This window comes from Grosmannia clavigera (genome assembly GCF_000143105.1).
Source record: "Grosmannia clavigera kw1407 unplaced genomic scaffold GCSC_140, whole genome shotgun sequence".
NCBI lineage: Eukaryota > Fungi > Ascomycota > Sordariomycetes > Ophiostomatales > Ophiostomataceae > Leptographium > Leptographium clavigerum.
The window spans coordinates 2,829,231-2,857,144 of NW_014040801.1; the positions used below are offsets into that span (position 1 = coordinate 2,829,231).

General features: G+C 57.9%; 12 protein-coding genes across 12 annotated transcripts; 7 read left to right on the forward strand and 5 right to left on the reverse strand.

Moving 5' to 3' along the window:
- Positions 1–83: 83 nt before the first annotated feature.
- On the reverse strand, positions 84–1,274 carry CMQ_428 (uncharacterized protein; the record flags this gene model as incomplete). Its single annotated transcript, XM_014317507.1, has 1 exon — positions 84–1,274. One exon carries the CDS (start codon positions 1,272–1,274, stop codon positions 84–86), a length of 1,191 nt encoding a protein of 396 aa, XP_014172982.1.
- Positions 1,275–2,295: 1,021 nt separating this feature from the next.
- CMQ_466 (uncharacterized protein) lies at positions 2,296–3,078 on the forward strand (the record flags this gene model as incomplete). Its single annotated transcript, XM_014317545.1, has 1 exon — positions 2,296–3,078. One exon carries the CDS (start codon positions 2,296–2,298, stop codon positions 3,076–3,078), a length of 783 nt encoding a protein of 260 aa, XP_014173020.1.
- Positions 3,079–3,307: 229 nt separating this feature from the next.
- Positions 3,308–4,461, reverse strand: CMQ_1268 (gamma-cysteine synthetase regulatory; the record flags this gene model as incomplete). The annotated part of the gene is made up of 2 exons (XM_014318347.1): positions 3,308–4,364; positions 4,436–4,461. The coding sequence occupies 2 exons, from the start codon at positions 4,459–4,461 to the stop codon at positions 3,308–3,310; spliced, it is 1,083 nt and encodes a 360-aa protein (XP_014173822.1).
- Positions 4,462–5,132: 671 nt separating this feature from the next.
- CMQ_769 (ap-1 complex subunit theta-1) lies at positions 5,133–6,391 on the forward strand (the record flags this gene model as incomplete). Its single annotated transcript, XM_014317848.1, has 6 exons — positions 5,133–5,143; positions 5,210–5,243; positions 5,299–5,416; positions 5,496–5,770; positions 5,977–6,002; positions 6,211–6,391. The coding sequence occupies 6 exons, from the start codon at positions 5,133–5,135 to the stop codon at positions 6,389–6,391; spliced, it is 645 nt and encodes a 214-aa protein (XP_014173323.1).
- Positions 6,392–7,376: 985 nt separating this feature from the next.
- Positions 7,377–8,724, forward strand: CMQ_1468 (mitogen-activated protein kinase maf1; the record flags this gene model as incomplete). Its single annotated transcript, XM_014318547.1, has 2 exons — positions 7,377–7,382; positions 7,474–8,724. 2 exons carry the CDS (start codon positions 7,377–7,379, stop codon positions 8,722–8,724), a joined length of 1,257 nt encoding a protein of 418 aa, XP_014174022.1.
- Positions 8,725–9,560: 836 nt separating this feature from the next.
- Positions 9,561–12,667, forward strand: CMQ_887 (uncharacterized protein; the record flags this gene model as incomplete). Its single annotated transcript, XM_014317966.1, has 4 exons — positions 9,561–10,016; positions 10,094–10,626; positions 10,756–12,025; positions 12,179–12,667. 4 exons carry the CDS (start codon positions 9,561–9,563, stop codon positions 12,665–12,667), a joined length of 2,748 nt encoding a protein of 915 aa, XP_014173441.1.
- A 657-nt stretch (positions 12,668–13,324) lies between these two features.
- On the reverse strand, positions 13,325–14,374 carry CMQ_400 (expansin family protein; the record flags this gene model as incomplete). The annotated part of the gene is made up of 1 exon (XM_014317479.1): positions 13,325–14,374. One exon carries the CDS (start codon positions 14,372–14,374, stop codon positions 13,325–13,327), a length of 1,050 nt encoding a protein of 349 aa, XP_014172954.1.
- Positions 14,375–15,284: 910 nt separating this feature from the next.
- Positions 15,285–16,114, reverse strand: CMQ_637 (uncharacterized protein; the record flags this gene model as incomplete). Its single annotated transcript, XM_014317716.1, has 2 exons — positions 15,285–15,347; positions 15,911–16,114. 2 exons carry the CDS (start codon positions 16,112–16,114, stop codon positions 15,285–15,287), a joined length of 267 nt encoding a protein of 88 aa, XP_014173191.1.
- Positions 16,115–16,791: 677 nt separating this feature from the next.
- On the reverse strand, positions 16,792–17,953 carry CMQ_1320 (uncharacterized protein; the record flags this gene model as incomplete). Its single annotated transcript, XM_014318399.1, has 3 exons — positions 16,792–17,104; positions 17,206–17,400; positions 17,637–17,953. The coding sequence occupies 3 exons, from the start codon at positions 17,951–17,953 to the stop codon at positions 16,792–16,794; spliced, it is 825 nt and encodes a 274-aa protein (XP_014173874.1).
- Positions 17,954–19,458: 1,505 nt separating this feature from the next.
- On the forward strand, positions 19,459–22,950 carry CMQ_1717 (transmembrane glycoprotein; the record flags this gene model as incomplete). Its single annotated transcript, XM_014318796.1, has 1 exon — positions 19,459–22,950. One exon carries the CDS (start codon positions 19,459–19,461, stop codon positions 22,948–22,950), a length of 3,492 nt encoding a protein of 1,163 aa, XP_014174271.1.
- Positions 22,951–23,484: 534 nt separating this feature from the next.
- CMQ_1280 (uncharacterized protein) lies at positions 23,485–24,094 on the forward strand (the record flags this gene model as incomplete). Its single annotated transcript, XM_014318359.1, has 2 exons — positions 23,485–23,567; positions 23,659–24,094. 2 exons carry the CDS (start codon positions 23,485–23,487, stop codon positions 24,092–24,094), a joined length of 519 nt encoding a protein of 172 aa, XP_014173834.1.
- An 878-nt stretch (positions 24,095–24,972) lies between these two features.
- On the forward strand, positions 24,973–27,898 carry CMQ_486 (cell division control protein cdc48; the record flags this gene model as incomplete). Its single annotated transcript, XM_014317565.1, has 6 exons — positions 24,973–25,031; positions 25,121–25,148; positions 25,262–25,317; positions 25,414–25,663; positions 25,751–27,242; positions 27,297–27,898. The coding sequence occupies 6 exons, from the start codon at positions 24,973–24,975 to the stop codon at positions 27,896–27,898; spliced, it is 2,487 nt and encodes an 828-aa protein (XP_014173040.1).
- Between the last annotated feature and the right edge of the window lie 16 nt (positions 27,899–27,914).

Below are 27,914 nucleotides of genomic sequence, written 5' to 3' on the forward strand. Positions count from 1 at the left end.
CTTTTATCGTTCTTTCATCATTAAAAGGAAACAGGACGCTCATCAGGTCGTAGATCGTTAAACGTGTGCGTAAAGGGACCAGGTCACCTCTGGGCGGCAGCAGTGGATGTCTCGACAGAGGTGTGACGCTTGTGCAGCAGAGGAGATCGCTGCAGCTCCTGGACGACACCCATCCAACCGGTGCGAAAGCGGTTCTCGTGCGAGGAGGCGGTGGCCGGAGGCAAGGTGGAGACGCGGCGCAGCGCCGGTTTCTGGCGAATACTCTCGAGAATGTCAGAGGGTAGGGCAGGCGGCGAGTTGTGAAGGAGGTGGCTCTGACGGACAGGCGTGCGTGGCACTGGAGGCGGTTGACCCGGATCAGACGGGGACGAAGGCGGAGGTGGTAGTGGTGGTGGAGGTGGAGGAGGTGGAGGCGGTGGAGGTAGTGAAAGGTGCGAAATATGTGGAGGCTGTGGGGGAACCCAGGCGGCCATGTGGGCAGCATAAGAGTAGTCGAGGGCGGAATGACGAAAAGCAGCAAGACGGTCATCGATGGCACCGAGGGTGACCATTTTTTCAAGGTTGTGAGGTGACGAAGGAAGCGAGGACGTATTGACGGAAGAGGCGGCAGACGAAGGTGGCGGACTGCTGGAGAAGGCAGCGCTCTTTTCGACCTTGTCAGCGGCAGCAGCAGCAGAAGCGGCGACGATGCTCATATAGACGACGAGAAAGCGCATGCGGAGAAGGTCGAGACGACGCAGCCGTTCCTCGAGGCGGACACGTCTGGCTGCCCAGAGGATGCGAGCAGAAGTGGCGAGACGGGAAGGGGGTGAAGGTGACGACGGTGGCGAAGACGAGGAGGGTGACGAGGAGCGACGCTGGAGGCCACCATTTTGGCGACGACGAGAAGCGAGTCCAGCAGCAGCAGACGGATAGGATGGCGAAGAAAAGGAGAGCTGAGAGTCCAGCTGCCGGTTTTGCTGTTCGGCTGGCTGGTTGACCAGGACGGCGTTGAGGTCTTCGCGCAGGTCGTCGCCGGCTCGCTGGATTTCGCGCAGCAGACGGCTGAGGCGAATGCGGTCGTCGAGGCGCGGAACACGGGCGACGTCGCGGTCGTAGCTCTCGTTCTCCAGCAGCGATGAATCGGCCGAGTCGAGCAGGGCGGTCATCTCACGGGGAGCAGCCCAGTAGGCGGCGCCGAAGCGGGTGACGATCTGGGCCAGCACGACGACGGAGAGGAAGAGCGCGGTCAGCACGAGCACCAGCGTCCACTGGCGCGCGGCCGAGTCCGACATGGTGTGGCCACGAGAGCGGGTGGTGATGTCAGAAGACTCGGTGAGCACGGTGAGAAGGACGAGAGCGGAAGCGGCAGAGAGGCCGGGGTTAATGGGCGAGGTGGACGTGCGGGCATGGGGCACAAGCGGGCGAGGCTGGCTGAGTTGGGGAAATGCCGGACAAGGGCTGCCTTATGCACGGAGCGGAAAGATATGGATGAGAGAATGCGAAAGAGGGTCAGCAGAAGCGGGAAATTGGGTGGCGGAGATATGCAGGAGAGATGCAGGTGAGCAGAAGAAAAAAAATGGGGGAGAGAGAGTGAAGAAGGCGAGAGAGAGGGGCGGTCTGAAAGAAGGTGCGAGCAGAGGCTTGCGATTGGAGAGGGGAAAGAGCACTCGGGGAGGCTTTTCGTGGCACGTTGCCGTGTTCTACATTATATACTCCGTACTGCCGATTGCTCGTCTGCTTCTACGACGTACTCCCATCATTGCATCGACTGTTCCACCTCTGACCGCAGCCTGTCTCAACCGCTGTGAATCTACGAAATGAGCACTCTTGGTCTGGTGCTCCCTGCTTGCCCGGGTCTCGGAGTACCTCTCCACCGTGGTCTGATTGGCCTGGCTGCCATTAACACGGATGGAAAAAAAGAAGGAAAAAAAAGAAGGAAAAAAGGAAAAAGGGTTGAGCCAGACCCACCAGCCGACAGCTGTTGCCTGCAGCCGCACCAGCAGACGCAGGCAGCAGCGACAGAGGCTAGGGGCACCGTATGTTTGCGTACTCGTATACGGATCGGACTGTTGCTTGCTGACTGCTCCGTCCGCAGTGTGCCGTACGTCGTACTCATGCCACAGGCACCTAGCGCCCTGCGAGCAATCTGCCCCTGCAGACGAGGAGGTCTTGTCACCATCCCGTGGGGTCCAACCCCACCAAAACGAGGAATTCGCACGGAGCAACAGTACCAAAAACCGACAAGACACCATCCATAACCGCACCACAACCACAACCACAACCACAACCACTTCCACACCCTCTTTCATAGTTATGGACGCCCCGCTCCCGCGCATACTCACCTTTGCCGCCTCGGCACCGTATGAGCTCGTCGCCCAGGGCGCCGAGGCCCGCGTTTATCGCACCACCTATCTGGCGCCCGATCGGCCCTGCGCCCTCAAGTTCCGTCCGCCCAAGGCCTACCGTCACCCCGTCCTGGACGCCCGTCTGACCCGCCAGCGCATCCTGGCCGAAGCCCGCATCCTCAACCGGTGTCGCCGCGAGGGCGTCTGCGTGCCGGCTCTGTATGCGGTGGACGTTGTGGGCGAGGACGAGGGAAAGGGCGCCCAAGGCGGCAGCTTGCTGACTGAGTGGATCGAGGGCGCTCCGGTGCGCGTCTGCCTCAACGCCTGGCTCGATGACCATGCGGCAGACACCGCAGATGCGGCCACGCTCGCGTCTGACCCCGATCTCGTTAGTCTCATGCGGCGCATCGGCTCGGCCGTCGGCCAGCTTCATCGCGTCGGCATCGTCCACGGCGATCTGACGACGAGCAACCTGATGCTGCGGCCAGATGCTACCACTGCTTCCGGACACCTCGACGGCGACGTCGTCGTCATTGATTTTGGCCTCGCTAGTCAGAGCTCCTCGGACGAGGACCGTGCCGTTGACCTCTACGTCCTCGAACGCGCCTTTGGCAGCACCCACCCGCGCGCCGAACATCTCTTTGCCGAGAGTCTGCTGGCCTACGAGGCCGCCTTTAAGCAGGCCAAACCGGTGCTTCGCAAGCTCGAGGACGTCCGCATGCGCGGCCGCAAGCGGAGCATGTTGGGGTGATGTGAGAGAAAGAAGAAAAGGAGAGGGAGAGAAGAAAAAGAAGGCGAGAAACAGATCTATTGCGTTTTACGAATGAAAGCAGATACCCTCTTCGTACGAAGAAAGCAGCCGGACGAACAGAAAAAGCGATCAAGGCTAAGAAGAAAGCTGCAACGCTGTTTCCAACAGAACAGAAACGCCCAGAGCCAATGCGCCAAAGTATACCAAACGAACGAGTCCCGTGTGAAGCTCAGACAGCCCGCAGCGACGCACCGGCAAAGTATCCCTTGTTCTCGATCACGCCGCGGTCGCGCACCACGGCCGTATACTTGACCACCCACTGCGGCGTGAGGTCGCCGCGAAGGGCCTCGCTGTCGCCAGCCGGCAGATCATCGACCGGGCCACCCGCCAGCACGCCGGCCCCTTGCAGTCCAGGTCCCAGCAGCTCGCGCAGCGTGCCGGGCGGCAGCACGTCCGTGCAGTCGGTATGCACCAGCAGCTCGATGTTGTGCCGGCGGGCCAGCGTCGCCAGGTCCGGCGGCACGCTGCAGCAGCGCTGCAGGTTAACCTGATCGACGGCCGGCGCCACGGCCACGCGGTCGAGCAGCTGGCCGAGCTGTGCCGCTCCAAACTCGGCCACGCCCAGCCGCGCCACCTTGCCCTGGGCTTGCAGTGCTTCGGCCGTCGCTGCCCATGTGGCCGCCACGATGTCGTCGCTGTCCGAAGGAGCCACACTTCTGCTGCCGCTTTCGTCCTCGCCTTCGCCGCCGCCCGGAAACGAGATCACCAGCAGGTCTGCCCGGCTGATGCCCAGCTCGCCAAACACCAGCCTCAGCGCCTCCTCGGCAAACACCCCCCGCTCGGCCGGCGTCGCCGTCTGCGCTCCCGACACAAAAAAGAGCTTCACCGTCGTCTCGTACTGTGACGCCTCCTCCGACAGCCCCGTCACCGCCCCGCCGTCCGTCCAGTCGAGCCGCGGTACATACAGCACCGAACCTTCGCGCTGCGTCCACGTCGCCAGCGGTGGCCGCCGGCTGCTGCTGCTGCTGGTGGTGCCCGTGCCGTTTCCAAATGCGTGCAGGTAGGCGCTGCCGTTGCCGAAGCCAATGTCATCACTGTCGCTGTTGCCGCTGGCCGTCGCCAGATACTCTTCGTCCTCCTCGGCCGCGGCAATGTCGGCCTCAATATCGGCCGCTGCTGCCTGTTGTGCGGCCAGAAAGTTGCTCCGGAGCGAGTTGGTCAGCTCCAGGTTCGACCGGTACGCTCCGGGCTTGCGGATGATGGAGGGTCCGCCGGAAACAATGTTCCTACAACCCGGCACCGGTCAGCAATGCCGCAGAGGGGCCAGAGGGGCTATGACGCTCAGACTGCTTCGTACCCGGTGGAAAGAATTAACTTGGTCATGGGGGGCGGGCTGGAAAGCCTCAAAGGTCCGGCCTTGTTCGCTATGGCCCGTTCTACTGTAGTCGGTAGAGGCAGAGGCGGGAGGCAAACATGTGTACACGGATAATTGTTCAGGCAAAACGCAGAAAAACAGAAAGATCGAAAGGGCGACAGCAGCCCAGCCAGAGAAATAGTCTGCCGTTTAGCGCCAAAACGGAAGAAGGCAAAAACAGCTGAAGATACGGAGTATAGGGAATACTACGCGTGCTCCATAGGCCATTCCGTGCTGGCGCCATGCATTACTAAGCAGGCCTGCCGCATCACGTCAATGGCAAAGGCGTGCTTCCGGGCCACGAGCGCAGTTGGCCCAAGACGGCAGCCGCAGCGGTTACAGCGCGCAATTCTGTCTGTTAGTGGCCAGTTGCCCCTCCCACAACACCTGTATTTCCCGTTACCCCGCCGTAGGGGTTGGACGTCTACTCCGAACTGCGAGCAGTGGGCCTCTCCTTCGACCTGGCCGCCCCACTCGCCAGATCCAGTATTGATAAAAATAACACGATTCTATTCCATACCGCCGCATCCCCTTTCGCACCGGCACAACCGCAGCTTCGCTCTCTCCACCACGCTCACGCCCAGCTTGCGCGCCCGTCTCGACCGCCCGACCCGGCCGTTTTTTCTGCCTGTTTCTAGCCATGGCGATCCAGTAAGGAGATCGGAGCCCCTTGCTCGCAGCCCCGACGTGCCGTTTCCTCTGACCTCTGCTCAACAGCTATCTCATCCTCCTCTCCCGGCAAGGCAAAGTCGTGAGTCCTGCCACGCATCCTCTGCCGGCCTGTCCGCGTTTCTGACCCTCTCCAGCGGCTGGCCAAGTGGTTCAGCACCCTCTCTCCCCGCGAAAAGGCCAAGATCGTCAAGGATGTCACCCAGCTCGTCCTCGCTCGCCGCACGCGCATGTGCAACTTTCTCGAGTACAAGGGTACGCGGCCCGAACAAGACCGGCTTGGCCTGTGGCTCTGCACGCGCATCTTGCTGACGGCCTCGGCCACCGCGAACAGACACCAAGATCGTCTACCGTCGCTACGCATCCCTCTTCTTCATCACCGGCTGCTCCTCCGACGACAACGAGCTGATCACGCTCGAGATCATCCACCGCTACGTCGAGCAGATGGATAAGTACTACGGCAACGTCTGCGAATTGGACATCATCTTCTCCTTCACCAAGGCCTACTACATCCTCGACGAATTGCTCTTGGCCGGCGAGCTGCAGGAGAGCAGCAAGAAGAACGTGCTGCGCTGCATCGGCCAGCAAGACTCCCTCGAGGACATGGAGGTATGACCCAGCCCGCGCTTGCTTTCCGTCTGCTTGTCTGCTTGTCTGCTTCCGTTCCCTCGCAACCCGCCCCCGGCTGCCTTGCCTTGCTGTTCTCCACCGCGCCTGTGATAGGCCGCCCACCTTGCTCCTCTCACAAACGCCTCCGCAACTCCCCCAAAGCCCTCCATTCTCCTCGCTGACCCTTCCACCTCTGTCTTGTTCAGGTTGAGGACGAAGTCACAAAAATAATGTAGAATCTCCAGACGTGACGGTGTTTACCGGTGGTGTCTGAAGACCCCCGTGGCTCCCGCTGTCTCAGCCATGGATCATGCTGTCTTATTTTGCCGTCTTTGTCCTGTCTCCGCCTGTCTGCCCGTGCAGACCTGTCACAGTCTATATTTTCGATCTACCGTACGCCTGGATGTTGCTAACGACGGCCCTGTTCTTGGTGTCGACAGGATGCGGAACGAATCAGGGGTGCTCTTCAGGAAAACGGCCTTTACTGAGCGTGGCCGTCGAGCCAAGACGGACAATCCAGGGCGAACAAGCAAAAGCGAGATGGGCAAAGACAAGACATGGCCAGGATACAACGGCAAGGAAATAGCGGCAAGCAGCGATGCTACAATTGCGCCGACATAGGGCGACGGCTTCATTAGGGTGCACTTTGCACAGGGCGTTTGGGAACAGCGGCGCATTGCGACCATGATTGTTTATTATTGATATTTGAAGATTATCTGCATGGCCGTTCCTCCACACGTGGAGATGCTAGCAACGACTAAGTAACTCGTACATTCACCATTGCTTCACGTGGCGACATGCCGAACTGCTGTTTGCTGGCGGGAATTGCCCATTACTAATCTTGGCGGCCAACTAAGGCAAAGTACCCGGTATCTGACGATACGCCGGGCCCTTTGTCTGGTGACGCGATAACCATGTACCCCTTGCCAAAACGACATCACCTTATCAAGACGTAGTGCACTCGTCATAGAGTCAGCTGGCGCATTGCAACCCCCCTCTTCTTCCCGGCCGGAAGATCGCAGAGTGCGTGTTCCATCCACTTTACCTTTGCTCCTTCCTCCGTCACATCCAGTCCTCTGATATCCACCTTCCCCAGCACGCAATCCGCTGTTCCTACCTTCTGTCCCTGTCTGACACTGTCCAATCAACTTGCGCCTGGTGTCGTTGTGCTCGCACTCGACCGCCTCCACACACGTCGCCACGTGAACCTGGCAGTCGCATCACTGCTGCATCGATCATCTGCCTCTGCATAGTACAGAGTATAACTCCGGGCAAACGCCTCTCGCTCCCCTCGTTCACTCCAACAGTCAATCCTATCAAACACATTTATTGTACTCATTATTGTCACCGCATCAGGCTACTGCAATCCTATCAGTTCAGCACCGCTCGCCCGAGCCCGATCAGCTGTCAATCTACGATCTACTGTCCTATCGCCAATCTCCTTTCAGCCTTTCCGGAAGAGACAGCATCGTGTCGGCCTTCTCTGTATTCGATCCGTTTACTCCCCATCGGCTGATCGCATTTAATTCCCAGAGCCCCCATCTTACGCCGGCTCTGTCCCTTATCGCCAATTTGTTTAAATGCTTCACAGACTCGCACCGTCACGATGAAGGTTCGCTTGGCTGATCTCTCACCGCCCTTCCCTGACAGGTCGCATTTGCCCATCCTCGTCTCCTCTCGTGCTGACCTCAGGCCACCTCCAGTTCATACCTCTGCGCGACTTTGACATTGTTGCCAGTGCCCTCAACTTTGACACTGCCGACTGCCACGTCACCGGTGGTTGCGACCTTTACACAACCAAGGCCGCCGGTTCCGACAAGAAACTGTATAAGAATATCGACAAGTCGCTTGAGTCACAGCATGCCGCTCTGCTCAAGCTGGGCGCCAGCCTGAGCCCGCCCCAGCGCGAGTCGCTCGCCGTCAGCCACAACCTGTCGCGGTCCAGCCCGTTTGGCAACCTCGCCGAGATCTCCAGCCGCCGCACGTTTGCCTATCTGATCGCCACACTGAATGCGTCGCATCCAGACTACGACTTCTCTCATGTGCTGCGGCCAGCCGACTTCCGTCGCGAGCGGAACCTGCGCCTGCTCATGAGCACGATTGACAGCACGCTTAGCAACATGCGGCCCAACTCGTTTGTCGACAGCACGCTAGGTTCCGTCACCGGCACATCGGTTGGATCCACAGCGTCTTCGACATCGCCGCCGTGGGGCCCCCAGATGTGGGCCCTGATCAATAAGGAAATGCACCTGCAAGATTGCACCGCGTTTTCGTACCAGCCGGCCGATAACCCGTTTGACGAAGAGGACGGTGCCATCTGGGCATTGCACTATTTCTTCTTCAGCAAGAGCCGAAAGCGCGTTGCCTACCTGTACGTGCGTGGCGTGCCAGTCTTGGGGCAGAGCCCACTGCTGCTCTCCCGGCAGCAGCAGCACCGGCGCCTGTCCCATTTCAGTATGAACACACCGACCACTGCTGGCGGTGGCCGGGCCCGGTTCGGCCAACACCGCGGCAGCCGGAGCGGCCGGCAGGCAAGCGCCGCGGGTATCAATGGCGAAAACAGCAGTCTCTTAACGTCGGCGACAAAGCGTCCGGGCATAGCCATCCACGACGGCGGAGATGCAGCGGGCAAGCGGGCGCGCTACTGGCTGGGCGACCAGGCCGACCAGCTCGTGTCGCTCGAGGAGAACGGCGACGAGGACGAGGATGCAGAGATGCAAGACGTCCTGTTTTGGAAACGGGAGGATGACAGCGACACGGACCAGTACTTTGACGATGCCGGTGGGTTTTTGACGGACGACGACGAGGACGAGGTCAACAATCTGTCCATGGACGAGCAGGACGAGGACGAGGACGAGAACGTGGGCAAAGGCGACCACTTCGACGTGAGCCACAAGCGAAAGGGACCGGTTCGCGCCATGAGTGAAGACATTGCCGCCCGTATGGACATGTAGTGCTCTGTGTGGGGCGAGTGGACGAATATGTCGGCCTGCGAACAAGGGAAGGGTGGAGGCATATCATAGTGTCGGGTATTTTGGGCTTGCTTTGTTGTTTTTTTCCTTCTGGGTGGTTGCTTGTCCGTGTTGCTTTCGTTTTCTATTCTCGTTCATACTAGTCTGGAGGTGATTGATACCAATGGAGGGCGGCGAAGGGCGGCGAAAGGCGGCGAAAGGCACAGGCTTGTGAGAGATGATGCTCGAGTGGGAGAGCATGATTGAACCGCACTGCAGGTATAGGATGGCCGGTATGGAACAGGATAGCATGGAATGGCGTTGGGCGGAGCAGGCGGGTCAGGCTCAGCAGGCTGTACTCATGGTTGTCACTTGTCGTGTGCATGAGTTAGTCGGTCAGCTTTTGACGACATAAGTGTTTCGCATGAAGGCAAATGAGACCAAGACGGACTGAATGAGTGAAAAATATACTGCAATGTGACCTAATCATGCATGCATTAGTTCAGGCAAGGAACATTTTGCGTATACAGTGTTATTTCATTCCTTGACACTGTATTCCAGTCCCTGTACTCCACCTGTATCTTCGCTCCAGTAAGTAAAATGCACAGTGTACAGATATACATTCTTACGGCCTGACATAAGGCCCAAAGGGTGCCGAAGCTTCAGCCTCGTTTTGTTCCCACTTGACGATAACAACGGCCGGCTCGTTTCCCGTCTCCGCAACGCGACGACAGTACAATGTGAAGCACACGCCATAGGCAATTACTCGGGGTCTCGTGGAACATTCATCGCGCCGTGCGCCTGTAGCTGCCGCGACACACCGACCGCCAGCTGCGACTATGTCATTTGCAGCTGCGGCCACTGGCAGCAATGCTGCAGCAGCAGCTGCTGGCGATGTGGTCGTGCCGGCGCAGCTGGGCTTTTTTGCCATCTACAACCCGAGTCTGGGCATGACGGACGAGACGATTGACGACCAGATCGTGTACTACGCCTCGGGGCCGTCGTCATCTTCGTTCTTCGCGCGGCGGAACAGCAGCGCCAGCACGAGCCAATATCGTCACCACCAGACGCCATCATCGACCTCACCGCCCCTGGGGTCATCCCCGTCGTCGTGCGGCCTGCCATCAGCCTCGCACGCGGACGAGCGCAACGAGCGGCTGCGGCAGATCGGCCTGGCCCAGGGTATGGTCGCCTTTGGCAAGAGCTTCTCGGGCGACCAGCCAGTCGACACGGTCGAGACGGACAAGACGCGCGTCGTACTGCACGAGCTGGAGCCGGGGTGGTGGCTTCTGGTGGTGAGGACGGACCATTTGTTACTGCTTGCTGCCTTCTGCCTTCTGTTGCTGACTGCTGACTGCTGACTGTCCCTCAGTCGATCAACCTGACGAAGCTTCCGGCCCTTCCCGGAAACACAAACAACACAAACACGACCGAGTACTCCTGTCGGGAGGTCAAGCCGGCCACGCTGGTGCTGCAGGATCTGCTGCGCGCCCATGCCGTCTTTCTGCTGCACCACGACGCGTCGCTGTCGGCGCTGTATGCGCGCACGGCCTCGCCAGCCGCAGCGGCACCGTCGCGCTCGCGCTTCACTGCCCTGCTGGCCCGCTACTGGGATGTCTTCCTGTCGTCCTGGTCGGTGCTGCTGCACGGGAACCCCGTGCGCGACGTGCTGCCGGGCGTGCGTATGGCCGCATGCGGTGAGCTCGGCGTCGGTGTTGGTGAAGAAGACCGCGGCAGCGGCGAGCGCGAGGTGCTCGAGGGTCTGGTCGAGCAGACGGACGGACTCGTCGACCTGGTCGTGTGCCGGTTCGGACGCGCCGCCGACGACAATGAGGCCGATGAGCTGCACCAGGACAGCAGAGACAGCAGAGACAGCAGAGACAGCCAGGCCGACAGCCAGGACATGTTTGGACGCGGCCGTCCGCGAAGATCCGCTTTGTTCGACGACTACCATGATGCCAGCAGAAGCAGAAGCAGAAGCAGCATCAGCATCGGTGGCGGCAGCAGCGCCGACGACAGCTACTACGACGACAGACGGACCAACAGCAACGCGTGGCTAGGCAGCGGACGCGGCATCGGCGCCGAGGACGGGGCCATCTTTCTGGGCGTCGGTGCCCTCTCACGGCCGTCTCTCCGCACGGTCAGCTACTGGATGGAGGACATCTACAGCTGGGGGAAGCACGCGTACGGCGTGGCCGAAGACCCGTCGGTGCTGCCGCGCCACGCAAAACGGCGCAAGAGACGAAGCGGGACGATGACAAGCATATCCGAGCAGCAACAACAAGAGGAGCAGCAGCAGCAGAAGCAGAGACAGAAACAGCGCGCACGACTCGCAGACCTTCCTCCTCTCTTACCACCACCGCCAGTGACGCTTCTCGCACGGCGAGCCAAGTCTGTTTCGTCTCCGATTGCCACGTCCAGCGTGTCTCAGTCCAAAAGGGACGCTACAGAAGAGGCGGCTCTGTCGGTGTCGCCCGCCAGCTTTGGCCCCATGGACAAGTACAGGTCCTTTATGAAGTTCGGCTACGGCACATACTGGAGTCTGGGCGCAGGAGGAGGAGGAGGCGGTGGTGGTGGCAGCAAGAACGACGACTCCGTGGACCCTCTGACTGTCTGTCCCGCAGAGACGAGCACAGATGCGATTTCGAGGGCAAGCAGCGTCACACGCAAACGTCACGTGCCACGCACTACTGTGGGGCAATACCTGATTGGACTGACCAGCGAAGGAAGCACAACCGAGGCAAAGAACGGCGGCGACGACGGCCAGCAGCGGTCCAAGACGGGACCGCGAACGGTCGTGGTGGATCTGATTGAGAGGAGAGTCGGCCGGCCGTCGTCGCAGGACACGCTGCGCTACTTTAGCGAGCCGCAAGGCCTAGACGACGACGACGCAGACGACGACGAGACAGCAACAGCAACAGCAGCAACAGCGACACCGACGCCTGCAGCAGACAACCCGGCCGTCCGTTCAGGGAGGCTGCGGGTTGTCGTCTTTGCCAAGCAGCCCTTCCTGTATGCCTTCTTCTTCCAGGCAGCCGACGGCGAGGGCGCAACCAAGGACGAGGAGACCGTCCAGACGCTGCTCAGCCGCCAGGTGACGGTACTGCACAAGCCGCTGCTCGCGTCGACGTCGTATCGGCCCAGCCGGCCGAGCCTGGCCGGCGTCTCGGCACCGTCGCCGTCAGCATCGCTGCTCTCTGTGGCCGTGGCGGCCGCGCCTGCCAACACCATCTACGACCTCGTCTGGGATCCGCGCGCGCTGACGATCCACTCGACCATTCCCAACATCCCTGATCCCGGCACGGTCAGCATGCAGAGCGCCAAGCGACGCGGCAGCAGTATTATCGGCATCGCGTCGCCCTTGTCGGCGCTGTCTTCGCCCTCGCCCTCGCCCTCGCCCTCGCCGTCACCTGCATCGTCGTGGTCCCGCGTCGAGGCCCTCAACACGCACATGCAGCTGCTCAGCACGTATGCCACCACGCGGGCCAACGCGGCCGAGCTGGAGCGTACCTGCAAGACCAGCCGCGGCTGGTGGGTGGTCTGGAACCGCGTCGTCGAACGCTCCTCGTCGTCGGCTGCCGGCAGCACTGGCAGCACCGGCAGCGTGTCCGATCCGCTGCTCGAAGAGGACGAAGACGACGGCAGCGACCGCAGCGGCTTCAAAACGGGCTCCGACGCCTCCCGGCCGACCACTGCCACCGTGGCCACCGGCTACGCCGTCAGCAAGGAAATCTTCTTGCTCAGACGCGCCGGCGATCATGTCGAGAGCAGGCTGGCCGCTTCAGCCATGCGGGCCATCAGCGGCTCGTATCTCGGTCGTGGAGGAACCGCTGCCGATGGCGCCGCCGGTGGCACCGGTTGGACCGATGGCGCAAGCCGGCTGACACAGGGCATGGGCGTAGACACAAAGAGGTACATCGAAGGGCTGCTGAGCCTGAATCGGTGATGGCTGGCATGGATGCATAAATTGGATTACGTAATGGTGATTCCGGATAGACAGAACGCATAGAATAGAAGGGCGAAAGCGCAATGTTTTTACAGAGAGCACATAGGGGACAGTTGTGCAAAGTAGCGAATGTGATTTCCTATACATGCAAACGAATGTCTATGTATCCCCTGAATTGCCTACCGGGTATGTCCCATATAGATGTGTGATGCCGTCCCTAAACCTTCATGCGCCTCCCCATGTTTTGGGGTCGGCGGTTGGCCATAAATTGTTGCCCCGCTTGTGCAAAACCATCTTCTTCCATTGGCGGCATCGCAAGCGACGCTCGGCCTTTTTGTTCCTCCAAATCGGGGCTTGCCATTTGGAAGTAACGCCATTTATACATTGTGGAGGGTACACAGTCAACTCTCGCCTGAGTGTGAAGGTTGAGAGAAAAGAGCCCTTCCGCATAAATGACAAAAAATGAAGCAGGATCAACTGCCCAGAGGATGAGAACCAGAAAGTAGGGTCCCAAAAAGTATAAGAAAAGAAGAGAAGAAAAAAAGAGAAAAGAGAAGAAGATAGGAAAAAAGAAAAAGGGAGTGTAAGAAGAAAAAAAGAAAAAAAGAAAAAAGAAAAAAGAAAAAAGAAAAACCCTCAAGCCCATTCATTCCTCTCTTAGTTGTTGTACCACCAGGTGACCTCAGAGCGGCCAAGGTCGGTGCTGCCAAAGATGGCATCGAACACGGTCTCGCTGACATCGATGGCGCCGTAGGCACAGCCCATGCACTTGTCGTGGACCAAGGCGGTGGCGGTGTTGCCGTTGGCGCTGATGGTGATGGTGCGGCCGCAGTTGGGGTTGTCGTTGGACAGAGAGCCCATCTGTTCGACGTTGATGGCGACAATGTTGGTAGTCATGTCAAGACCGGTGTCGTCAATGCCGCACGAGCCGAGGCCAATCTGGTAGTAGGTCATGTCGCCGGTAAAGGTGGTCTTGCCAGAGCTAGAGCCAGAGCTGGCCGTGGTAGCAGCGGCAGCAGCAGCAGTGGTCGATGTAGTGGCCGGGGCGACATAAACGCTGCTGAACGTGGTAGGTACGACAACGGCAACGGAAGAAGTGGTGGGCGTGTAAACCGGCGTGTAAACCGGCGTGTCCACGACAATGACAGAGGTGGTGGTGGGAGCAACGGGAGTGGAAGAAGTAGTGGGAGGAGTGTAGACCTGCTCAGTGGTGGTCGGCTCGATCGAGGTGGTGGGAGCAGCCGTGGTGGGAACGACAGGAGCTGAAGAGGTGGTGGGAGCAGCCGTGGTGGGAACGACAGGAGCTGAAGAGGTGGTGGGAGGAGTGTAGACCGGCTCGATGGAAGAAGTCGAGGTGGTCGACGGTGTGGGCGCAACATACACCGAGGTGGAGGTTGTGGGAGCAGCAGAAGACGCGGCGCTCTCAAAGAACTTGCCCGGAGCGACATCCGAGGTGGCGGCAACAGACGAGGTCGAGCTCGAAGATGTCGAAGTCACCGTTGCGGTCAACGAGAGAGTGGAAGTGGGAGTGACCCACTCGGTGGAGGTCTCGTCAATCCACTCGGTGACCACAACAGTCTCCCACTCAGTGGTGTACTCAGTCTGGAGGTCACGCTTGTTGTGGGCGCGGATGTGGGCTCGGTGGCCGCGAGGCTGTGCCAAGGCCATTGAGGCCAGGCCGAGCGAGAGAATGACGGCAGTCTTCATGGTGGTGGTTGTAAGAGGGTGAAAAAGGATCGTATGGCAGAAAAGCCGGTGCAAAAGGAACGTTGCAGTGTGGTCTGAGCGACGGTTATGGCGAGTAGCCGTGATGTGGTAGCTTTCTTGGAATATACCGAAGGAATGTCTTCTCAGATGAGCCTGCTCTGAAGGAGAGAATGAGGAGTGGGTGGTAAAACGAACAGGGACAGAATGCGGTTGAGAGGAGAGAGGGAGAAGAAGGGAGCCGAAAGGGCTGGGGGTGTGCCTTCTTATTCTGGGACGAGAGATCACCAGAAGGGGCAAGGTCCAAGAAAAGACGAACCAGGGGATCAGGGGACAGAGCGCATGGCTGTGGGATGGGTGGAGCCGGCAAAAAGGACGGCGAAAATAAGGACAAAGCAGAGAGGCCGACCCCACAAGAGCGAGCAATTGTAGTGCGTATGTACTGTGGTGGTACGGAGTACTTCGTACGACGTAAGATACATGGCGTATTGTATTACGCCGACATGGGCTGCCCTACTATGTAGCAGGGAGACTTGGACGCCTGAGAGTGGCCGGGAATGTAAGCCCAACACCGAAAGGGTGGGAACCAGGGACTGGAGGGTAATGTTTCGTTTCAAGCCAACGGTAGCAGACGACGATTGGCTGGACCGTCCGGCTGGAGCCAATCGGAGGGTGGGGCAGGGGAAGTGCAAGGAACAGCAGGGGCATTCCTGTCGTTCCTGCCGCGATAGTCAGGTACGGCCACTCGCCAAGTGGAAGATTCTTTTGCTCCAGCAGCCGCAGTGGAGTCGCAGCAAAGCCCCCATTGGGATCTGTTATTTGGCGCAGCCAAAATTGCCTACGGAGTACTACTATGTACGAGTAATACGGGCGTCGGATTAGGCGCAATGGCACTCCGTAGGGGACCCCTGTCCTATCCACCGGGGCGGCCTCTGGCAGTGACCTTCTCGGGCGTGTTTTCGCGCTCGAATACGAGCTGATTGCTTGCATGCGGTACGAGTACTATGCACTCCGTACTCTGTACGTACAACTACTCCTATCCGTACCGTGCGAGTCCACCGTGGTGGAGCGCCTCTGCTGCTGCAGTCCTCGGCCAGGACAAAGAGTCCAAGGCGAAGCGAGGACACTGTGCAGCACCGGCGCCGAGCTATGCGTCGGCGCAGAGTGTTCTGGCCAGGCCACGGTCGCATCCTGGCCGCTCGCCGCCGTCGGCTGATGGGTGCAGGGAACAAAGAGGGATGCTGTGCCACGTACCCCGTTGAGTCGCTGTGCACTGTGCGCTGTCGGCAGATGGCGGGGTACTCTGCCCACTGCCCTGGCACAGCAGCGAGCCCTGTACCTGCTAACAGGCCCGCTCCAAGTACCCAGTCTGCAGCCTGTTGATCCAGTCAGTTACATGCCCTGTCCACTTAAAAAAAAAAAAAAAGAAAAAAAAAAAAAAACTTTTTTTTTTTTTGCTACGTCGTATGTACCCATTTTGATGCATCTGCGCGTGCCTGGACGGCGCGATCGGCATATAGAATGCCCTCTTTCTCTTACGTCTTCTATTGCCTGATCCTGCCTCGACAGAGATGCTGTCTCGGCTGTCCGTTGGGGCATAGACGGTGCAGGTTCGTCCTGTTGCCACACAACGCCTATCCTGCCGGCCCTTCTGTCCGGCAAGGGAATCCTGTGGAAGCGACACGTGCCGAAAGAGAGCGAAGGATTCATGCGGTGAAGCATGCCAGAGCTCGTTGCTGGCATGGTGAGCCTTGGACGGGCCGCTCGGAATGCCAGCAAAACGGCTACGGAAATTGAGAGGCAGCTTGCCTTGACTGATATGCGGGAATCGTAGTTCTAATCTAGAAATGGAAGTCAGATGTTTAAGTGCCGCCTTCGACGTCAAGCTTGAAGCAGAAAGTGCTAGCTTTTTTCACGGACGGATGTTGCGAGTGAAAGTTAGCAGACGAAGCCTTGAGCAGCCCATAATTTTCACTTCGCAATAATAGCAATGCCTAACATGGCAGATGCTTGTGAACTCCTTACTCGTAACAGGACGCAACCGGGGAGAGCGGGGAACAGTAGAAAGAAAAAGAGGTGACTTTAGCAGGGGTGATGGTTGCTTGCTAGTAGGATGTACTCCGTACGGAGCAATGCAATGCTTACGTGTAAATCAAAAGCAAATTGATGTTACGTTTCGTCTGATCGCACTGCAGATACTCCGTACAACGCACACTCTAACCAGAACTCAGAAAGCTCCATAATATGCAGGTCCTTGTTTATTCCATTTCCATCGCTTATCCTTTCAACATAGATTGTGTACTCTGTAGAGAAAAAACGCTTTGTCTTGTTTTATTTAATTTTAATATTGGCTCGTCACTTTTAAGATGATATTGGCTTATGATCTACAACACAGACGTCGTTCAAGACACACGCACCACTCACACTCTCTGTTGGCCCTTGCGCGTGATGGAGTAGAGGAACAGGCCCTGCCGGCTGAACACCGGCCGGTCCTCGTCGGCCAGATCGGTGACGCAGAAGCGCTTCTGTGCCTTCTTGACAAACTGCATGTCGGCGCGCCGGCGCTTCTTGAAGCTGAAGTAGACGGTGACCGGCTCGCCGGCTTCGCCTAGTTGCAGCAGCTCCTCCAGCGTGGCCATCAGCAGCGGAAAGGCCGGCTCAAAGTAGATGCAGTCGGCTGCCAGCACGACGTTTGGACGCAGCGCGCGCACCTCTTCTGGGAGAACATCGCCCCTGGTTGGTTAGGGTAGGAGCGAGAAAGCGAGAAGATGAAGAGGAAAGAGTGAAATGGAAAGAAAGAAGAATAAATTGAAAACAAAACAAAAGAAACCTACCAGTTCAACACCACTGCCCGGGCTCTGTCTTGTAATCCATTTAGCGCAATGTTGTGCTTCATCAGAGACAGCATCGGCTCCTGGTCTGTCACGAATATCGAACTGCTGTCGGGACGAGTAGTGGAAGAACAGGATCCGCGGCAGGCGAGTGCCAATGCCAAGCCGACGAGGCCACCGCCAGAACCCAGCTCGAGGCTGCCGAGTGTTAGCAAGGAACTTGCACCTATGTGTATCTTTCTCTCTTCCTTTTACTCTCTTTCGTTCGCCTTTCCCTCTCTTCCTCTCTCTTTTCGTCTCCTTTTGTCTCGTTTCTTCTCTCATCCCATCCCATCATTTCTTCCCTCTCCTCTCTCCTCTTTTCCTCTCCTCTCTCCTCTCTCATTCTCCTCTTTCCGTCTTCTCTCTCCCCTCCTCTCCCCACCCAAACTCACATTCGCGCTGTCTCCATCTCCGCCCGTCGGTGCCGCAGCAGATGCCGTGCCAGCACCATGCCAGCCGGCCACGTCTGGCCGCCACAGCCTTCGGTCAGGTCCTCACGCAGTCGCAGCGCCGGCGCCGGCCGTAGCAGCCCGTCAAAATCGAGCACCGTCTCGCCCGCAGCCTTGTACTCTGGTAGCGGCGCGAGCACGTCACTGTCGGTGTCGGTGTCATTGTCACTCCGGCTGCCCCGATCGCCCAGCCGGAGCGGGTTGAGCTCCGGCGAGGACGTCGGGCTGGGCTGGGCCCCTCTATGCACGATGCTTTCCATACGAGCGGCTGTATGGTACTTCGTATTTTACAAACTGTCTCGTGCCGTTCCTCTCTCTAGATAATACTGCTCTGCTCCTCTCCTTCTCGTCCCCTTCAGGCCCGGCGTGGGCGCCGAAATAGGTGGGCGGTTGGCTGATCGAAAGCGGTCGTTTTGTGTGGCGCTGAGAATTCACACACAAATGAGATCCGCCCATTTTCCCTTGCTCTTACATAGTACTACGGCGATATCCATCCTGATTCTGTCTCCTTCCATTCTCGTGCTATTTTAATGGGGTTCTCTGTATCGTCACCGCCTTGGACTGTCTGCCACTATTTGTCGACAGCCCGATTGGACTGGTCACGTGTGGTTGTACAGCTGCGGACTCTACGGGAAGTATCACCACCAGCTTCCACTGGAATGGTCTTTATGTAAGCCTCGAAGCAAGGCAGTCGCTCGTCCCTCGTCCTCTCCCTTTTTGTAGCCAGCCTGTAACCTGTCTTGGCGCCCCCTCCAATTTTTTCATCCCTTTGCCAGTCGCGCGGAAATCGAAGTCTCACCAGCTTCCAGCTACCCGCCACACTACGACCTCTAGCATCGCGTCTTGTGTTTCGCGTCTCGTCTCTAGTCGTGTTGGAGAGAATACGGAGCCCGACACACCCGGTCTCTTCCCGGCACCGTCTTCCCCCGGCAAACTCTGGCAACCCCGCAAAAGAAGTCAGCAAAGACCGCTTAGCAGCCCGTTCGCTCTTGGGGCTTCCATCGACTTAAATACACATGCCAGAGCACATGCAAGGGCAGAGAGGAGAGTCCCTTTGTTGAGTACCGCTCAGAACGAATCAGCCACGGCCATCCTCCTGCTCTCCCTGCCTTGTCGCTGGAATGCCATGGACGGTGCCTTTTCACCATGCTATATAGCTCCCTCGAACTATTTGCAATCCAGAGAAGCAGTAGTCGCTCCGTCAGACGTTCTCCCTCCATGCCAGAGGTGCCCTTCCTGCCCTTTGCGCAGCACTTTCTCACATTTGGAAACCTGTCTGTGCAGTGACCGTGATGCTCACGGGAGGCAGAAGAACATGTCCGGTCATGTCCTCTTCATCCCTCTGGGGCGACATCGTCCCGCCCTGGGATTGCGTCGCCTTTTGTTATTTCACCGGCTCGTTCCCTCGTCCTCTTCGTCCATTTGTTCTCACCTCTTGCCACTTTTTGATACTCGTAATACCCCTCTGCGACTTTTGTCCAGCCTCTCTTTTCTTTGCTTGTCTCGTCTCTGCCTTTTCTTTCCCAGCCTCAACCTCCGGCCTCCTTCTTTTCTTGTGCCTATGCATCAGTGATTCCAGAATCTGCATACTGCTCACCTTCCTTTTTCTCGCTCTTTCTGTCATCGCCAACCGTTATGGTGATAACGCTCTTGGTCTCTTCGGTCGCAAACAAGTGCTTCGGACGGCGTAGCCTGTCGTCATCAGCCGCTTAAGCGTCCACGAAGACACCGTCTCTCTTCCAGTCTTTCGTCGACCTTCGCCTTGATGCAGCCACCATTAGTGCTGCTCTTGAGGGCTGCAGTCTTGATGAGCCTCGCCAGGCTCGCTCATGGCTCGCCCACTGTCAGCTTCCCGTTCAACTCACAAGTGCCTCCTGTGGCATGGATATCCCAGCCTTTCTCTTTCATCTTCGCGGAGAACACGTTCACTTCTTCATCATCCATAAACTATTCGCTCAGCGACCCCCCAAGCTGGCTCTCCATCGACTCTGATGCGCGCTGGCTGCATGGAACCCCCAAGGAGAGCGAGGTTTTGGACGGGGATGTCGTTGGCTATTCCTTCGGTCTCGTGGCGACCGACGACTCTGGCTCCGTCTCGCTCAACTCGACACTTGTCGTCTCGCGTAACAAAGCACCGGCCGTCAACGTGTCAATCTCCCAACAGCTGGAAGAATCGGGCAACCCGTACTCGGAGCCCTCGTCTCTCCTCTACTACCCGGACAGCCCGGTGAACTTTACCTTTTCACCCAACACTTTTTCTCCCTCGTCTGGTCTGAACTTCTATGCTGTGTCGGGGGACAATTCTCCGCTGCCCTCGTGGATGGCCTTTGACGAGGACGCTATTCGGTTCAGCGGCGTGACGCCGTCGAGCGATACGCTGGTGGAGCCGCCGCAGACGTTCAACTTCCAGCTGATTGCTTCAGACGTCAACGGCTTCTCCGCTGCGGCTGTGTCTTTTTCTGTCATTGTGGGTAGTCACGAGATCACGGTGGATGACCCGTCCGTCGTCTTGAACGCCAGCATCGGCAAGACGCTCAAATACGACGGTCTGCAGACTGGCGTCAAGATCGATGGGAAGCAGGCCAGCTCCAAAAACCTGACAGCGACTGCCCGTTCAGTCCTGCCAGACTGGCTTGTCTTTGACAACTCTACCTGGGAGATCAGCGGCACACCGCCGTCGTCTGCGCAGAGCACGGCCTTTGTGGTCAGCTTCTCAGACGTCCTTTCCGACATGGTCAACGTCACCGTCCAGGTAGATATCGACCAGGGAGAAGTGTTCCGCAGCAACCTGCCCAACATGCAGGCGCAGTATGGTAGCGACTTTTCGCTGGGCCTGAAGCCATACCTTCTCAACTCAACTGGCGTTGAGATCACCGTGCAGACGCAGCCACAGGAGGACTGGATCGTTCTAGACGCCCGGAATTTAACAGTGACAGGCAATGTTCCGCTGTCTGGAGCCCCGTCTTCGGTCTCTGTCTCTGTCCATGCCGCACGGAATGGTTCCAACACCACGGAGAGCCAGACGTTCATGCTGCAGATTGTAGCTGGCGCCGTTGCTGCTAGCCCGAAAACGACAACCAGCACGACTGCGACTGCAGCAGCTTCAGGGACAGCAACAGCTGCCACTGCGACGAATCGGACGTCTACAAAGGCCATTCTGCTGGCCGTGCTCATCCCCACAATGCTCCTCTGCTTCACGCTGTCCTTCATTGCCGGCTGCTATTGCTATAGGCGACGAAGCCGGCAGTGGGAGCGTGCCAATGGCGCCGCTGCAGGTGGCGGGCTGAACGAGAAGACAGTGGTTGGAGTAGCCATCTCCCACGATGGCCGCAGCAGCGATGGCACGACGCTGACGCACACGCCAGAGAAGGCATACAAGGTCACGGAAATACCTGCCATATGCATTCAGCCGGCTCGGGAGGGAGCCAAGAACCACTCACATCCGGCCAATGTTGCCTCTGCTACGACAAGGAACTCTATTATGACTGTCGACCGCGAGAGTAAGCTCACCGGCGCAGATATCCCAGAGTTTCCTACACCTCCTAAGCACATGACGCCTCCAAGAACGAAGGCCGCCAGTAGCGACGCCGGTACTACCGGGCAATGGCCTTTTGAGGAGTCGACGTTGCTGTCCAGCGCAAGCAAGGCGTCTAATCACGGTGAGCTGCAACACAGTGACAATGACAGTGACAGTGCCGGTGTCCAAGGATGTCGCGATATTCTGGGCATCTCTGGCGAGACGTCCACACACAACGGAGGCGGCGCACCCGTGCCGCCAATAGAGTTCTCTCTTCAAAGGGTCAGCGCGGGAACGCCTGTCACCCAGCAGGAAAGCCCTGTCCTCCCGCTCGGCTACGGGAGAAGCCTCTTCCCGGAGGGAAAGGTGGAAAGCCAAGAGGCCATCATCGACAGCGGGGATAAACGAGGCTCAATGTTCGTGGCCGCCGGTTCGTTCAACGAGTCGCGGTTCTCCGTGCAGAGCATCGATGATGACGAGCATGTCGCAGGGCCTGCACCGTCACATCGCATTTTGGGCGGTCTTGCCGCCAAGATCACCAGCCGGTTCAGGAAGCCCAAGCCAGAAGGACCGCCTCTAGGGCCATCACGAGGCCCTCCGCCAGGGCCGCCACCACAAGCACCACCACCACCACCACTACCCACAATTGAGCTTATCCGGTCGCCGGTCGCACCGTCCGAAGATTCAGACTATGGGAGTGTCACGTTCGGCGACGTCACGATGGTGCAGCCGTTTCGGCCGCGGCCGGTTTTCATCACCAGTCCGAATCCCAGCCGCATAATTGCCGAAGAAGAAGAGGACTTGACTCCCCCGCGGCTGCTAGGAGGCGCATCCGTCTCCGGTTCCCGGGCTGTCAGCCAGGGGTCGTCTGCACCAGCAAAGTCGCTCGTCCCGCCTCGGGAACCCGAGAACATCGGCAGCATCCAGGAAAGGCGGCTGTTGGGATTGCGAAAAGTATCGCTATCGACAGGTCACAACGACCTGGACGATGACAACGCTGAGGACGAGGCCAGTGATGCAGCCATCCGCCTTGACCCACCCAGGCCCGCGTTCCTCGGCCCCGTGTCGCCACAGTACAGCGACATGGACCTTTCACAGGAGATTGCCCGCTCCATCTCGCTTCGCAGCCGACGGCCGATAAGTGCCAGCAGTGACTTGAGCGGAATTTCTGCTGCCATGGAGGAGGTACGCAGCCTGTTGCTGCTGCCGTACGACACGGCCGATCCCAGCCGGATAGGGTACAGCCGAATGGGCTACAGTGACGGGCTGCAATCGCCGTCGTCCGGGTCGTGGGAGACGCTGCAGTCTGCAGAGCCGAACTGGACCAGCGTGTTTGACAACGTGGCGGCGCCGGTCCGCCAAACACTTTACGGCCATGACCTGTCCACACCTTTCGCGCAGTCAGGACTGCAGCTGTCACATCCAGGTGGTGATAACAGGCCGTTCGTCTTCCCAGACACCGCATATAACTATCCCGTCGAGGAGTCGATCGCTCCAGAGGTGGAGATGTGCGATGCGGATGCAGTGCTGGGAGCCTATCCGGAGTCACAGCAAGAGGCCTCATCTTCCGACAGTTATCCCGAAGGCTTCGTCGAAGCTCATCTGCAAAATTACAGTCATTCCCCGGAGCTTCGGCCAAGAGGGATCGGCTTGGCTGTTTCCAAGTATTCGCAGCCGCAGATGGACTCACACAACTCTCTCACGTCTCGTGCAAGCAGCGGTGTGTTGGCGTTTATCTGAAGCGCTTGTGGCGAACGAACAAAATAGGCGACTGAGAAAGGGGCTAGTATTATTTGCTGCCTGATTTGAGATACCTATATTATTATACCTGTATTATTTTACTGTACATTATACCAAAGGAGGGGTGCATTTCTCTATGAAAGCGGCTCCGGCGATGGTATAGCCGGGCTGTGGAGGACTCTCAGGAAAGCCTGGGGGAAAGCCTTGAAATTAAAAGGCCAATGGGATGTATTAATTGACACAGCGGTGTGATATGAGTCTGTGACGATCGTCGTAATCGTACGTTTGCTATACTAAAGGTAATCCTATAGTATGTCAGCCACGATGCCTAGGCTCCCGGCTGCCTTTGTTGAAGAGGCAATTTGACACAAGATGATACAACTGAGACTCGTGGGAGGCCTGTGAGGATTAAAAGTGCACTTTTGGTATCGTATATTGTTAGGCTCAGTTCTCCCCTCCTAGCTTTGCAAATTCGGTAGGCAGTCCAAACCAAACCCAACATTGAAAGACGTACTCGACTACAAACTTGTAGAGATGCGACGGGCAGTCACCTTCCCTGTCCTGTCGAAGGCCTCCTGGCCTGAGGCTATGGCAGGGCCCTCCGACTCAGCGGTCAGGTACGAACGGAGCTGAAGCAGGAAAGACTGGCTGGCTGGCTGCATCCACGAGCTTGGGCATAGAGCTGAACAATATACGCTAACAAAGCAGCTGCAGCCAAACACAGAACGGGCTCACTGGCTGCCGCGACCAATCAACTGCGCCGTTCGTCATCAACGCCGCTGCTCTCGCAGCAGCACTCGCTGCGGCACCGCCTGTCTTGGGCTGCTCATACTCGCAGAGCAAATGGCTTCTCGAGTCCGAGCGCCACGAACGCATAGCCGTGGGGGGTCTAAACCAAAGTGCCATCATCCAAAGTCTGGACGAGATGCTGCACAATACCAGCCAGTGGCACTTCGAGACAATCGCCAATTACGTTCCCTTTTGTCCCCGTCACTCCGAAACGGGCGTTTTTGACACATTTGAGGGCTTTCGCAAGAAGGCTGTCACTTGGCCGCGGTTCGAGAACGAACGGGCGGTGGAAGAGCTGGTGCGGCGTCAGCTCGAAGCTCACCGTCGTGATAAGCATGGGGTCATTTCGGAGTAGCTCGCGGGAAGGGAAGGGAGTTATTATCGTCGCTGACTTTGCTGGCACTGGCGTCGTTTGCCGCGGGTTGCGCAGCTTCTGAACCGGAATCCGCTTGTCTGCCTGCGTACCATTGTTTTTCCTCTTCTCTTGTTTCCTTTCTTTCGGTCTATGTGTATGTTCGTGTCTTCGCCGCCTGCTAAGACAATCTGTAACAAAGCTGCATTGGCCGTATCTAATTCAACCGTTTTCGAGGAGGTGGGGTACGCTGGATATATACAGTCAGCAGTGGAACGTGTTAGAAGTTTCGAACTGGGTAGAAGCTTGGGCCACCAGCTGTAGTCAAAGTCGCCCCAGCGCCCAACTCACAGCATAGCAGGCAGTCGTCATCCCAGCTGTCGCCTAGTGACATTGTACCCTTTGCATGTGACTTGCGGGGAAAGGTACTTGGACGAGCAGCCTTAGTATCATGGCGGCATTGGCCACACCAGCACCTCTCTGCCTGGCCGGACTACTCTTACCGCCCTCCCCCCCCGAAACGTCGTTCTTGCTGTGTGGCCCAAACTAACCTGCCCAGGCTGGCCCTATTATTATCTGTCTTTCCGGAATCCCAGCACCCTTGAAACCTGTCCCTCTTCATTATTCACCTCACCTCCGGATTCTGTCGACTTCTCTTCTACTTGCAACTTCACTTTGCTCCCGCTTGTGTTTTTGCTTATATTCGAAGAGGCTCCTTCCGAGAAAAGCCACTTCCCCTTTCCCAACCCCAAGAGAGCCGACCGAACCAAGCTCGAGATCCTTCGGCTGTTTGCACCCCTCTGTCCGTGAACGACCTTGTCGACATCGTCGACCACTCTACAGCTCCATCGTCTGCACTTCTGGTTAGATCCGCATTCACCATGGCTGACAACCACGATGCTGCTGTTGCGCCGCCCAAGAAGCACAAGGTCAACTTGGCGTAAGTTCTGCCGCTTTCCTCTGCTGGGCCGTCTTTTCGACAGCTTCGTTCGTTAAACGGCATAAGCTAATGGCTTATTTTCGACACAGTGATGCTTCCGGCACCGAACACCGCGATGTATGTTCTTCCCCGCAGTTGAATTTTGTCCCACGAATACTGGGTCCAATCGCAAGAGAGCCAGGTGCACGGCACTTGGGCGTCGAGACCAGCAAGTACTGACCAAACCGTAGGAGGACGACACTGCAACGGCCATTCTCAAGAAGAAGAAGAAGCCCAACCAGTTGCTGTATGTCACCCTTCATCTCGCTCTGCTCTTTTTCCATTGTGCTCAATTCTGTGGTGTTCGGTCGGTGAAATGGCACTGACAGCAGTCTCAACTCAGCGTCACTGATTCCGTGAACGATGATAACTCCATCATCATGCTGTCGCCCACCACCATGCACACCCTTCAGCTTTTCCGTGGAGATGCCGTCCTAGTTCGCGGAAAGAAGCGGAAGGACACCGTGCTCATCGTTCTGTCTGACGACGACCTCGATGAGGGCAGTGCCCGCCTCACCCGTGTTGCTCGTCACAATCTCCGCGTCAAGCACGGCGATGTTGTGACCATCCACCCTTGCCCAGACATCAAATATGTACGTTGGCACCCTCTTGTTACTTTTTGGAATTGAGTTTACGCTCGGATGGTGGGGGTTTTAGGCTGACCGCATTCTCTCGTATAGGCGAAGCGCATCGCGGTTCTGCCTATCGCTGACACCGTGGAGGGCCTCACTGGTTCGCTGTTCGATGTCTTCCTCGCCCCTTACTTCCGCGAGGCCTACAGACCCGTTCGCCAAGGCGACCTCTTCATGGTAAGAGGTGGCATGCGGCAAGTCGAGTTCAAGGTTGTTGAGGTGGATCCCCCAGAGTACGGAATAGTCGCCCAGGACACTGTCATTCACTGTGAGGGCGACCCGATTCAGCGGGACGAGGAGGAGAACAACCTGAATGAGGTCGGCTACGATGACATTGGCGGTGTTCGCAAGCAGATGGCCCAGATCCGCGAAATGGTCGAGCTTCCGCTGCGGCATCCCCAGCTGTTCAAGTCTATCGGCATCAAGCCCCCTCGTGGTGTCTTGCTGTTCGGTCCTCCCGGTACCGGTAAAACTCTGATGGCTCGTGCTGTTGCCAACGAGACCGGCGCCTTCTTCTTCCTCATCAACGGTCCCGAGATCATGTCCAAGATGGCGGGTGAGTCCGAATCGAACTTGCGGAAAGCCTTTGAAGAGGCCGAGAAGAACTCTCCTGCCATTATCTTCATCGACGAAATCGATTCGATTGCACCCAAGCGCGACAAGACCAACGGCGAGGTCGAGCGCCGTGTCGTGTCGCAGCTGCTGACCCTCATGGACGGCATGAAGGCCCGTTCCAACGTCGTGGTCATGGCCGCTACCAACCGGCCCAACTCCATCGACCCCGCTCTGCGTCGTTTCGGCCGCTTTGATCGCGAGGTGGATATCGGTATTCCGGACCCGACTGGTCGCCTCGAGATTCTTCAGATCCACACGAAGAACATGAAGCTCGGCGACGACGTCGACCTAGAGCAGATCGCATCGGAGACCCATGGTTACGTCGGTTCCGATTTGGCTGCCCTCTGCTCTGAGGCCGCGATGCAGCAGATTCGCGAGAAGATGGATCTCATTGACCTTGACGAGGACACCATCGATGCCGAGGTGCTCGACTCTCTCGGCGTCACCATGGACAACTTCCGCTTTGCCCTGGGTGTTTCCAACCCGTCTGCACTGCGCGAGGTTGCCGTCGTCGAGGTGCCCAACGTGCGCTGGGACGACATTGGTGGTCTCGATACAGTCAAGCAGGAGCTCAAAGAGAGCGTCCAGTACCCAGTCGACCACCCGGAGAAGTTCCTCAAGTTCGGCATGTCCCCATCCCGTGGTGTGCTTTTCTACGGACCACCCGGTACCGGTAAGACACTGTTGGCCAAGGCCGTCGCCAACGAGTGTGCTGCCAACTTCATTTCCGTCAAGGGTCCTGAGCTTCTCAGTATGTGGTTCGGCGAGTCTGAGAGCAACATCCGTGACATCTTCGACAAGGCCCGTGCCGCTGCTCCCTGTGTCGTGTTCCTGGACGAGCTGGATTCCATTGCCAAGGCCCGTGGCGGATCTGTCGGCGATGCTGGCGGTGCATCCGACCGTGTTGTCAACCAGCTTCTGACAGGTATGCTCCGTTATTCTGATCGTTGTGTTCTTCACATTTACTGACTATGAACAGAGATGGATGGTATGACGTCCAAGAAGAACGTGTTCGTCATCGGTGCTACGAACCGACCGGAGCAGCTAGACCCTGCTCTGTGCCGTCCGGGACGTCTCGACTCGCTCATCTATGTGCCCCTCCCAGATGAGGCTGGCCGTCTGAGCATCCTGAAGGCTCAGCTGCGGAAGACACCGACTTCTCCGGATGTGGATCTCGCATACATTGCGTCCAAGACGCAGGGCTTCACTGGCGCCGATCTGGGCTTCATCACCCAGAGGGCCGTCAAGCTGGCTATCAAGGAGGCGATCACCGCCGATATTGAGCGGACAAGGGCTGCCGAGGCTGCTGGCGAGGACGTCGAGATGGACGACGAGGCGGAGGACCCAGTGCCGGAGCTGACTAAGCGTCACTTTGAAGAGGCCATGCAGATGGCCCGGCGGTCCGTTACTGACGTCGAAGTGCGTCGGTACGAGGCCTTCTCTCAGCAGATGAAGAACACAGGCCCGGGCTCCTACTTCAAGTTCCCCGAAGGTGGTGTTGATTCGGGTCCGAGCAACGCCGGAGGTGCTGTTCCGGAGGGATTTGGTGATGCAGGCCAGGATGACGATCTCTATGATTAGATAGTAACGCAATAGA